Here is a 12,923-nt window from a genome sequence, read left to right on the forward strand (position 1 = left end):
TTCCCAAGCTGACTACACGAAGTGGGGCCTACCCTTCATGGGTTCTTGTCCATCCCACTGATTTAAAAAAAAAAAAAAAAAAGGGTGGTGAAGCATTATTTTTTGTATGTCAAGAATTTTTTTAAGAACCTTTTTTTTAACTTTTTTTGTTTAACTTTTCGTAGTTTTAAGACGCTTAAAATTTTTAACGTTATCCTCCAAGGCAGTATGAAAACCTTATTTCTAACAGTAATGTGAAATGTGTTTTTAAATAGTTAGTATTTTTATTATTTCAAGTTACTCCAGTATTAATGGGTCAGCAACAGCTGCTTTTGCCACCAAGGAAGATACACGGAGGAAGGCTTGTGGGTCTCGCTGATAGCCCTCAATGAGGAAAGGGGAAAAGTGTAGGAGGGAGGACCTTTGGAAGGGGGAAGAAAGGAAAGAAGAAATATGGTTTGAGTGACATGCTAATTATATGCTCGCTCTGCCAGTAAATCACAAATGGGGTTAGTCTAACTTATACACACATTTACTGTAAAATAAGGAGAAAGTGACTCTTCATTCTTTTGGAGCCCTTTATTGTGCTGGTTACTTTCCATGGTGGAGAATCACTTCATTCATACTGGCAAAGGTGAGAGAGATGATATTCCAGGATATTTTTTAGAAAAAAAAAAATATTTATTTACTGTTGCTTTTTTCATGTAGAAAACTACTTGTTTCAAGCCCTACCCTGCCTTTTCCTTATTTGAACCATCAGCAAGATCAGCACATAAAACCAAAGATGAATGTCTACAAATTTGAAATGAAGGTAGTAATTATAATAGGAGGTTGAATATTCATAATAATTTCGTTCATAGTATTTGGTCATAGGGAATATTATTTGTTCCATAGAAAACACATTTATGACTCTATTTCTCTTTGTTGTAGTTGAGAGACTGCAAAGAAATAACAACATCAGCATCAGCACCACCTACCAAAATGATTTCTTCAAAACCCAGACTGATGGTTCCTTATGGCCTGAAGACTCTGCTAGGAGGAGTTAGCAGAGCCATTCTCGAAACCAATCCAGGGAACATCACCCAGTTTGCAGCTCTTTATTTTAAAGAGCTTATTTTGTTCAGAGAAGGTTTGTTTCTTGGTTTTTTAAATGTAAGATTCTTTTAGATTCAGTATTTGGTAAACCAAAGCATTTAAATCTTCTTTTATTTCCTTTTTTTTTTTTTGTCTTTTAGCAAATTCTTCATTGGATATAAAAGATTTGGTTAAACAATTTCATCAGACCAAAGGTAAGAGAATTTGGCTTATCACAACTACTAGATTTTAATATTTTCATTACCCATTGTGTAACACACTTTAGAGAGATTTTCCAGTCCTTAAAAAATTCACAAATATTTTCATTTACAATTTTTAAAAAAATCTTTTGTCAGCGAGATAGAAAATTTAAGAGTTTTTTTTCACTATTAAAGACATGACAAAGTGAAGCTTAAAGACATGCCTTTTTTAGGAGATTTGTTAAGAAAAGGGTCTTACCCTTACATATTTTTCCTATGATCAGTTAAATAAAATCAGTCTATAAGAAGGCTTTTTAGGGAATTTAATCTTGTTCAGTAATTTTACTCTATGGTGACCTTTTTTTTGCTCGAGGAATATTGTAAGAGAGATCAGTTTAATATTATCAGACAAATATGGGCATTGCAGGATTATCACGAACTTCATTTATCTGCAGATTGATATATCTAGGGAACAAAAGGTCAGAAAGAACATTCGCAGAAATGAAAATGTTTCCTTACACAGGAAGAATGAAGGGAATATTTTCTAGCATTTGCAAACAAATGAAGGTGGTTCAATACAGTGCCCTCATTTTGCCACTTCTTTGATGTTTTAAGCCTCGATAGTCTGTTGCCAGAAAAATAAAATTTCTTTAACTATGACATAAATTAGCACAAGATATGGTGTTCTCACTTTACTTGCACTATTAAATCATGGCCAATCAAAAAGAGAGGTACTCAAGGCATGGGTGACTTGCAGCTTTCTTTCTTTCTTGTTTAATTTGACCTTCCTTTAAAGTATCTTAAGCAGCAAGGTATGTTGTTTTTGTTTTTTTTGTTTGTTTGTTTGTTTGTTTGGGGTTTTTTGTTTTTTTTTTGGTATTGTGTTTTATTGCATCAAGTAGCTGCAGGTGGATACTACATAATGGTTTCTGATTCCAGGTTTGGGAAAGTTTAAGGAAGAGTTGATGTATAGGCTTGTAGGCTTTCAGGCTCAATAGACTTTATTGTCTATTAAATAACGTCCTATATAAAATTTGTGCTTTAATATTTACAAAAAGCACTTTACATATATTATCATTTGGAAACTTGTAGCTCAGGAAATTTTGTAGACTTAATTTTCTCCAAGTGCAATTTGATAAGCCCTTTTTCATAAATACTGCTTCATGTATGTCCATAGGCTCTCCAGGGCCCATATAGACAGGCATATCTCTGCATAACACTTAATGAGACATAGGCATTAAATCCAGGTTCCTGACTCCACATTTAGTGCTGTCTCTCTTAACTGAGTGAAGAACAAGTAGTGTTAAAAGGGGTGCCTTTTAATTTAGATTACAAACAGAATGGAATTTCTCCAGGGAAGAAAGCATTGGGGTGAGGGGCATCCCTTAATTCTGCTAGAAGAGGATGAGGTAATTATTAACATAACATGTAAGGTATATTTATTTATACATGGGTGTTTAGGCACAGATTCTAGGCAAAATTTGTTCACTAATTGATAGGAACTACAGAAATTATATTTATGGTAAGTGTGAGGTTTAACTGCAAAAGATCAAAATCCATTCCCAAACTTGTAAATAAATTTTTAGGCCTTAAGAAGAAGGTATTTTCTTGTGGTAATCATGTCCACGAGAGGCATGATGATTTGAATGAAGAGTGCTAACCTTGGGAGTCAGATAGCTGAGCCTATGTGACTAATGTGTAATCAATCACACTTGGGTTTCAGTTTGAAGATTAGTAGTAACTTGTTTAGTAGTCTAACCTAGGTCAGAAAAAAAATATTGTTTTGAAGCTAAATAGCAAAATTATTGCTTTTGCAAAACCTTTTAAAGCTTGAATTTAGCCACACATATAAATATTGACATAATATCGATGATGACATATTGGGCTGCTAAATTATCAAACAAAATCAACAAATTGATTATTTGGCAAGTCAAGTAAGGTTTTCACTGAAGGAGGAGGGAGGCATTGAGTCCAAAAATAAAAAACAGTCTCAGTCTCTGTGCTCATGTCAGCCAGGCACAGGGCTAAACTTATATAAAAGAAAGGAAAAAACTGGCCACAAAGAGCTCACAGTTTTAATAAGGGAGACAACATGGTACAAACAAGAATCAAAACAAATTATATTTGAGATAATTACAGAGAAAATATAATCTCTACAGGAGGGGTATATTGGGAATAATCAGGGAGAAAAAAAGGATATATTATATATATGGTACATATATAATAATATATATGGTATATTGAAGATAATCACAGAGAAAATATAATATATTAATAAAAAGGTCCTCTCTTTAGGCACTATCCTCTTTTGCAGCTCTGAAGCCCACATAAAATATATGGGTTTTTTTCCCCCATAGGAATATGAGAGTACTACTTGTGGAGAACTGATTCACAAAATGCTGATAGATAACTGGTAAATCCAGTTTGTGAGTGAAATTGAAGAGGGGGGGAATAGATAAACTGGTAACAATTTGTCTGTATTCTTCATATGTTTCTTTACATGAATTTATAAATCACTAAGGCTTTTTTGAAATCTTGAGGTAAGTCATGCATCTGAGTTGGTTGGCTTCAATTCATTTTGCATTTTTTACATGGTTGTATTTGTCCCATGCCTTGAAGTTGAAAGGTACTTTGCAGGTCCTTCAGTCAGCAGAAAATAAACATACGTTGAGTTCATATTTTGTGTCAGGACACTGTGCATATGGGGGATACAAAGAAAGTAAAAATAATCCTTGACCTCAAGAAGCTCACATTCCAGAAAAAAATATAAATTCCTTTGGCTTAATTATACATAAATTGTATATATGTGTACACAATACACACATATATATGTGTAAAATAAACATGAAATGTAAATATAAATAAATATAAACATAAAATTAGAAAATTATGTGTATAAAATCCTGATACCTAATTTTCATGTTTTCTTGCCCATTAGACTGTGAGAGGCTCCTTGAGAAGCAGGGTCTGTCTTTGCCTTTTTATTCCCAATGCTTAATAGTGTTCAATAAATGCTTGTTGACTTTATATAAATTTCATCCTGAAAGTAATAGAGAATTATGGGGGCTTATTTGTTAGGAGATGGTGACATGGGCATTAAAAACAAATGTACATCTATTTAAGGGTCTTCACTTGATTCACAAGCTTCTGTGATAGGTGCTGGGGATTAAAAAAGGAAAATGACAAAAGTTCCTTTTGTCCCTGTCCCTCAAGTAACTTTGTATTTATTTCTGTGTAGACACAAACATGTACACAGATAACTGAAAGGACAATCTCAACAATGTGTTTTATGGGGATGTGAGAAAATGAGAAGACAGAAGGGGAAGGGATGTGGGAAGATGTGTGAGAAGGAAGGAGAGGAATTAGTTAGGGAAATCTTCAAGTTATACCTGAGATGAGATTTGAATGAAGACATGAGTTGCCTGGGTGAAGGCATGGAGGCAAGTGATAATCGTGCACATTAGATAAATGAATGAAATTTGAGGTATGTATAAAGGAAAGGAGCCTGAGAGGGAAATTTATATCTAGAACTGGAAAGAGAAAAAGCAGAAACTGAGGGTAGTGGTGAAAGCCCTAAGGAAGGCAACTTGGTTGCTGAACGTGATCACGGTGCACTAGACTAGTTCAACTGCATAATTAGTCTATCTTGACCTTAACTTGCCAGCTAATAAGTTTCTATTTTATCCCAGAGGGAATAGGAAACCAGTGAAGGTTTTTGAACAGGTTTGGGGGAAGATTTATGAATTAAGGAATATTATTTTGTCACTCTATGTGAAGGATGGATAAGCAAAGGGGGAGAAGGGACTAGGGGACAGGGAGAACATTTTGGAGGCTCTTACTGTTGCCCAGGTGAAAGTTTTGGGGAACCAAACTCCAAAGAAACAACTTTGTGAGCAAAGAGAAAATGGAACAGATGCAAGATATGATATGTAAATGGGTTAAAATAATTAAAGAATCCTGCTTTGGATTAAAGTATTTTGGATGTTTTGAATGCTCTTTTTGCTGTCTCTGTCTTCTGTTTTTATCATCTTTTTTTTCTTATTTCACAACCTCTCTCACATACTATCCCCGCCCCCACTTTCCCCAGGCAGAGCTACCATGTCCAAGGCACCTATTACTTCAAGGATATCAGATTCTCTGGTATTCAAAGCTCTTTCCAACTTGGTCTTTTCCCAGAAATACTTTACTTTACCTACTTGCTGTTCCTTGCACACAGCACATCTCCCATCTTCACGTCCTAATATTCTTAGAACATTCCTGACATAGAAAACAGCCAGTTTCTCTTGACCTATACCTCTCTGCCTTTTAGTTTCTCTGAATTTCCTTCAAGACTCAGCTTAAATCCTACCTTCTGCAGGAAGCCTTTTCTTGATTTCCCCAGACTTTGTTTCTTTCTCTGGACCTTAATATCATCCTCATCTTTAAAATGAGAGGAATTAGATTAGATGGCTTCTGATGTCTGTTCTAACTCTGAGATCTATGATTCTATGATTTTATTGCCTTACCTTTAAACATGTAAAATAATCAAGTCACCACATTTTAAAATTTTAACATGGAAACTTTAACCACTATAGTAGCCAAACCTACCTCTGTGGTCAAATGAGAGGTGGTCCCAAAACTCACGTTTTTTTCTGAAATCACTTCCCTTATCATTTCTACAATAATATTCCATCACAATGATATACCACAACTTGTTCTCCAATTGATAAGCATCCCCTTTGACACCACAGAAGAGCTGCTATAAATATTTTTGTACATGTGGGTCCTTTTCTTTTGATTCTTTTGAGATACAACTATGTAGTGGTATTGGTGGGTGAAAGGGTATGGACATTTTTATAGCCCCAGGGAACATAATTTCAAATTGTTCTCCAGAAAGGTTGGACCACTTCATTACCCACCAACAGTTCATTAGTGTACCTATTTTCCCTCTTAAGGAGGAATAATTCAATTCCTTAATTCCTCCGGAATTACTCAATTCTCTATATATTTGAGAAATTAGGCCTTTATCAGAGATGTAAAAAAAATTGATATTACTTCATTGTCTATGGTACTTTTTAGCAAAATGTAGTTTCCCTCATTATCTCTCTTAATTAGGTCTATTTTTGCTTTTGGTTGTTGAAGATCTTGATTTCAACCCATGCCTTTTTTTTTTTTTTTTTTTTGCTTCAGCTGAAGCGTATTCTGCTCCAGCCCTTTATTTTAAAACTCTGTGTGTATCTTTCTGTTTCAAGTAAGTCTCTTTGTACACAAACAAATAGTTGGATTCTGGTTTCTAATCCATTCTGCTGTCTGCTTATTTTATGGGTCAGCTCATCCCATTCACATTCACAGTTATGATTACTATTTATTCCACTGTATCCCAGTTTCTTCTGTTCTCCCTTTTTATCCTGTCCCACCTCAAAAGCCTGTTTTGCTTCTGATCACTGCCTTCCCTAAATGTATCTCCCTTTTCTCATCCACTTCTTTCTATTATCCTTCTCCCCTTCCATTTTCCTATTGGGTAAGAGATTTCTATACCCAACTGAGTGTGTATATACTTCTTCTTTGAACCAAATCTGATGAGAGTGAGGTTCAAGCATTGCCCTTTCCATTTTCCCCTCTACTGTAAAAACTGTGTGCCTCTTTTATGTGAAAAAACTTTTCCCCATTTACTTCTCCTTCTTTCTCAACCCTTCATTTTTGGAGAGATCATTCCAACATAATTGACTCACATCCATGTTCTTTGTCTTTGTAAACTCCTTTAACTGCCCTAATGATGATAAAGTTCCCAGAAGTTACATGAATCATCTTCCCATATAGGAAGGTAAACAGTTTAACCTTATTGAGTCCCATATGATTTCTTTTTCATATTCACTGTTTTATCCTTCTCTTGAGTCTTGTGTTTGAATGTCAGATTTTCTATTCAACTCTGGTCTTTTCATCAGGAATGCTTGAAAGTCCTCTATTTCATTAAATGACAACTTTTCCCCCTTGAAGGATTATACTCAGTCTTGCTGGGTGTGGGTTTTATAGTTGGTTGTAATTTTAGCTCCTTTGCTTTCACAATATCATATTCCAAGCCCTCCACTCTAATGAGGAAGCTGCTAAATTTTGCGTGTTATTCTGACTGTGGCTCCATGATATTTGAATTGTTTCTTTCTGACTGCTTACAATATTTCCTCCTTGACCTGGGAGTTCTAGAACTTGGCTATAATATTCTTGGGAGTTTTCATTTTGGGATCTCTTTCAGGTGGTGATCAGCATATTCTTTCCATTTCTTTTTTACTTTCTGTATTAAGATGTTGGGGCAGTTTTCCTTGATAATTTCTTGAAATATGATATCTACACTCTTTTTGTGATTGTAACTTTCTTGTAGGTCAGTAATTCCTAAATTATCTTTCCTTGATCTATTTTAGAGGTCAGTTGTTTTTTTGATAAGATAGTTCACATTTTCTTCATTCTTTTGACTTTGTTTTATTGTTTCTTCATATCTCATAGAGTCATTAGCTTCCACTTGCCCAATTCTAATTTAAGGAATTATTTTCTTCAGTGAGCTTTTAAAGTACTTCCATTTCCATTTGAAATTTGGTCTTTTATGCTTTTTAAGGAGTTCTTCAGTGAATTTTTGCACCTCTTTTACCATTCTATTTTTTAATGTATTATTTTCTTTAATATTTTTGGTGACTCTTTAAGCGATTAATCCCTTTTTTTCATAATTTTCTTGTGTCAGTTTTTTCTCTGCCATTTTTATCACTTTTTTTAACTCTTCCAGGAATTATTATTGAATGTGTGGCCAGTTAGCATTTTTCTTTGTAGAGAATTATTATTGAGTGTGTGGCCAATTAACATTATTCCTTGAGACTTTGGTTGTATAGCTTTTTTCACATTATTGTCATCTTTTTAGTTTGTGTCTTCGTCTTCCCTACCACTGTAGTAACTTCTTATTATGTAGTTCTTTTTTTTTTTTGTTCCCCATTTTTCCATCCTGTTTCTTGATTTTCAACTGTATGTTAAATGGTCTCTGCTCCCCTGTGGGAGAGCACTGATCCAAGTCAGGTTTTTTTCATGCTGCTGTTTTCAGTGCTAGTTCTAGGGGGTCTACAAGTTTTTGAAGCTTCCAAGGTTGTGTGATCTAGGAAGAAGTATAGTTACTGCTTCCCTGGTCTGTGCTCTGAAGGACAGGCAGCAGACAGCAGAAGGACCTCTGTTCCCCATTAGCCCCAAGACTTAGAACTCCTCTTGGCCTTAGAATTGTGACTAGGGAAAGACATGGTAGACTTTCAGGAGCCCAGATAGTGGAGTAAGAAGTAAATCTCTCTCATCCTCCCTTATTGACCTCTGAAAGCCCAGAAAATATCACCCCAGGAAAAACCCTGGAACAGCTGAGCCTGCAGAAAGATAAGGTGCAGCAGTATTTTGTAGCCCAGGAAGCTTGAGGAATTAACAAGGAAAGGCTCCTCTCGCTCTGGGGCAGGGGGAGCAGTACAACACAGGAGGCATCCCAGCAAGCCAGAGGAAAGCCCCACCTCAGCAAGCCAGAGGGAGATTCTGAACCCCAGGGTGGTGGAACAGGCACGTGCCAACACCAGGACCCTGGAGTGCCTGTTAACCAGTTAACGCCAGCTTGGAAAACTGCCACATGTGTGTTCTCCAGCAACCAAATCTCCCAGTGCTTCAGCACAACTCCAGGCTAGCAGACAAACATTAGAGTGCTTCAAAGAAGCCCAGGTGAGCAGGTGTCCTCCAGCAGCCAAATTCCCCACCCCCACCCTGAGTGTTCCAGTGCTGCTGATTCCAGGTCAGCACCAGGTAAGCTGCTAGATCCCAACAGCCCACAGCTTCCAGCACCTGAGGCCCCAACATTCAAAGCCAGGAAATAGGCAAACACCATGAGCAGAAAGCAGAAGCAGACAATGATCATAGATTCTTATTATGGGGACAGGGAAGATCAAGTCATAAATTTGGAAGAGGACAACATTGTCAATATACCCTCATCCAAAACCTCAAAGGGGCATATGAACTGGTCTCAAGCTCAAAAAGCTTTCTTGGAAGAGCTCAGGAAGGATTTTAAAAGTTAAATAAGAGAGAAGAAAAATTGGAAAAGGAAATGAGAGGTATGCAAGAAAGAGTCAATAGCTTGGAAAAGGAAGGACAAAAATTGACTTGTAGAAAGCAGGTCCCTTAAAAAATACAATTGGCCAAATAGTTAAAAAAAAAAAAAAGTACACTGAAGAAATCAATTCCTTAAAAAGTAAAGTTGGTCAATGGAAAAGGAGGTACAAAATCTAAGAGAAGGAAACAATTCATTAAAAATTAGAATTGGGCAATTGGAAGCTAATGACTCTATGAGATATCAAGAATCAGTCAAACAGAAACAAAACAATGAAAAAATAGAAGAAAACATAAAATACTTCATTGGTAAAACAACTGACCTGGAAAATAGATCCAGGAGAGACAGTGTAAAAATTATTGGTCTACCTGAAAACCAGGATTGAAAAAAAGAGCCTGGACAGCATCTTTCAGGAAATCATCAAGGAAAACTGCCCTGAGGTCCTAGAACCAGAGGGTAAAATGGTCATTGAGAGAATCCACTAATCACCTCCTAAAAGAGATGCCAAGGAATATATTAGCCAAATTCCAAAATTACCAGGTCAAAGAGCAAAACTGCAAGCAGCCAAAAATAAACCATTTAAATATCATGGAACCACAGTCAGGATTATGTGACCTTGCAGCTTCTACATTAAAAGATTGGAGAGCATCCATAAGGCAAAGGAGCTTGAATTACAAGCAAGGATCAACTACCTAGCGAAATTGAGCATAATCTTTCAGGAGAGGAGATGGATATTCAATGAAATAGGGGACTTCCAAACCTTCCTGATGAAAAGACCAGAGCTCAACAGAAAATTTGATCTTCAAATACAAGATTCAAGAGAGGCATAAAAAGGTAAACAGGAAAGAAAAACAATAACATGTTATTGATAAGGGAAAACTGTTTACATCCCTATAAGGGAAAATGACACTTGTAACTCGTGAAATGTTATTAAGACATTTAAAAGGGGTATTCATAGACAGAGGACTTTGATGTGATGATAAAAAAAATCTAAGTGGTAAAAAGGGATTATTCTGGGAAAAGAGGAAAGGAGGCGGCAGACAAGGGTAAATTACATCACATGAAAAAGGCACAAAACCATATTACAGTAGAGAGAAAGAAGGGAGGGAGAGATGAGCATTGTTTCAACCTAACTCTCATCAGATTCGGCTCAAAGAAGGAATAACATAATCAGGTATAGAAATCTAACTTACCCTATCAGGAAGTAGGAGGGGAAAGGGGAAAGAAAAAGGTGAAGGGGGTGGATAGTAGGGGGAGGGAAGAAGTAGCATCTCTTTTTTGGTGGCAAAGAACTGGAAATTGAAGGAATGCTCGTCAATTGGGGAATGGCTGAACAAGTTTGGTATATGAATGTAATGGAATACTATTGTGCTATAAGAAATGATGAACAGGCTGATTTCAGAAAAACCTGGAAAGACTTATATGGACTGATGCTTAGTGAAGTGAGCAGAACCAGGAGAACATTGTACACAGTAACAGCCATGTTGTGCGATGACTAATGTTGATAGAACTAGCCCTTCTCAGTAATACAAGGATCTAAGACATCTCGAAACGTGTCATGATAGAAAATGCTATACACATCCAAAGAAAGAACTATGGAGTTTGAATGTAGATAGAATGCATCCTATTTGCTATTTTTTTCTGCCATTTTGTTTTGTTTTCTCTTTCTTGTGGTTTCTCCTATTGGTTCTAATTCTTCCTTACAACATCACTAATGTGAAAATATTTTTAATAGGAATGTATATGTATAGCCTGTAGCCTATATCAGATTACATGCCATCTTGGGGAGGGAAGGGGAGAAAAAATTTAAAACTCAAAAGCTTATGGAAGTGATTGTTGCTAAATTAAAATAAATTAATAAAAAATAAATAGAAGATACAAACAAAAAGAAGCTGCTTTCGAGTACTTTTCTATCTGTTGCTTATTCTGCCCCTTCTCACACCGTAGGAGTTTTATTCCAGTCTGGAGATACTTTTGATTCCACACTTACAGTTTCCAGAATATAGCTAGTTTCTTGCTTCTTTTATCTTGGTTTAGTAACCTCTAATCCACTTAGGTAGGCAACAATATTATATTCTACCAGGAGGTGTCACCATCTGTTGGCCTGAAAATTCCCTAATGTTTTAGTCTTAATGTTTTGTAAAACAAATTAGTATCTTACTCTGTCAGTTTTCTAAATTCAAAATTTTATACAAACAAATTTCCTTAAAATGAAGGGTTGAGGTACTTTTGTTAACAGTAGCATTATTATTACACTACAGAATAAGCCTGTAGCACAGGAAACACTGACTACACTAATTGTTAGGTAATAGGTTTTGGCCTCCATCCTCTAGCAGGTTCATTCTTGATCAGGGCAGCCAGGAGGACGTCGATGGAGAAGTCATGAGGGGTTATGTGATAATTTATTCTTCTCAATGGGTTCCTGATAATAGGAGCACCAACTGCTACTGGGATCCCCTAATCACCCTTCTTGTAGGGGTGGGTGAGAAGGGGAGGCAACAACCCCTATGTCTTGATGGGGGCCAGTGGAGACAGGCCCCTGGTACACTCCACTAGATGCTAGCACACACAGCATTCTAGCTTGCACATTCTCCCTCCACCTCATTGGGGCTGGTTGGGATAAGCCCATTCACCAATCCCCACTCCCTGACCAGTGCTCTCTTGATTTTTGGAGAAGCACACAAAGAGGGCAACTTGCCAACAATAGCTGCATGATTTTACATTATCTCATCCCTATACCTCACTGTGCAGTTGCAGTAGAAATTGTTTACAACCATTATCCTGGGAATTAATATCTATGCTTCTGGGAACTAGTAGACTGTTTTGGCAATGGATCCTGGGAAAACTGGTATCTATGGTCCTGGGAACTATTATCTAAAAAAAGAATAACAAAATCCCCCTTACTTACAAAAACCCTTTACAAGCAAATATTGTCTTGCTTTTGTGTTTTTATGCCCAGCATCTAACACAATGCCTGACATTTCATAAATGTGATTGATTATAAATGTTATTTGTTATTGATGAGAATCAATGGAAGAATAAACCAAGAGAGGTTTTTTTAAGGTCTCAGGCAAAAGTCCCACCCCTACTGCCCTAGTTACTGTGTATGTAAATGTGGTCAGTAGTTTTTCCTTATAAGTTTACAACTTGCACACAAGCTTGTGTTTGTTTTCCTGAGGACGACAGGGTTTATAGTTTGTTGTTGGGTCCTTTCAGTCATGTCCAACTCTTCATACCCCCATTTGTGGTTTTCTTGGCAAAGGTACTGGAGTTTTTTGCCATTTCCTTCTCCAGTTCATTTTACAGATGAGGAAAACTGAAGTGACCTGCCCAAGGTCCCACAGCTAGTAAGTGTCTGAGTTCAGATTTGAACTCAGGAAGACAAGTCTTCCTGACTCCAGGCCTGGACCCTCTATCCACTGCTCCACCTAGCTGCCCCCTTCCAACTTGTATATATTTGGACAAAAGCTTGGGGTTGTTTTCCTGATGACCCCCATGTTTTTATAGCAGATACTTGTCTCACAAGGGTGGTGGTGCAAGGGTTACATGAGATACTGTATCCCAATGCGCTTTTTGTAATC

At 36.7% G+C, this 12,923-nt stretch overlaps 1 protein-coding gene across 1 annotated transcript in view; it reads left to right on the forward strand.

Moving 5' to 3' along the window:
- Positions 1–727: 727 nt before the first annotated feature.
- LOC114054117 (proline-rich receptor-like protein kinase PERK10) overlaps positions 728–12,923 on the forward strand; it is a 17,740-nt gene continuing 5,544 nt past the window's right edge. Inside the window, 3 exon segments of the mRNA XM_027877248.1 lie at positions 728–790; positions 910–1,108; positions 1,215–1,268. Of these exon segments, the coding sequence (XP_027733049.1) occupies positions 764–790; positions 910–1,108; positions 1,215–1,268 (280 nt within the window). The 5' untranslated portion in view covers positions 728–763.

The sequence above is a fragment of the Vombatus ursinus genome, unplaced genomic scaffold (assembly GCF_900497805.2).
Source record: "Vombatus ursinus unplaced genomic scaffold, bare-nosed wombat genome assembly UNPS02014812.1, whole genome shotgun sequence".
Classification (NCBI taxonomy): domain Eukaryota; kingdom Metazoa; phylum Chordata; class Mammalia; order Diprotodontia; family Vombatidae; genus Vombatus; species Vombatus ursinus.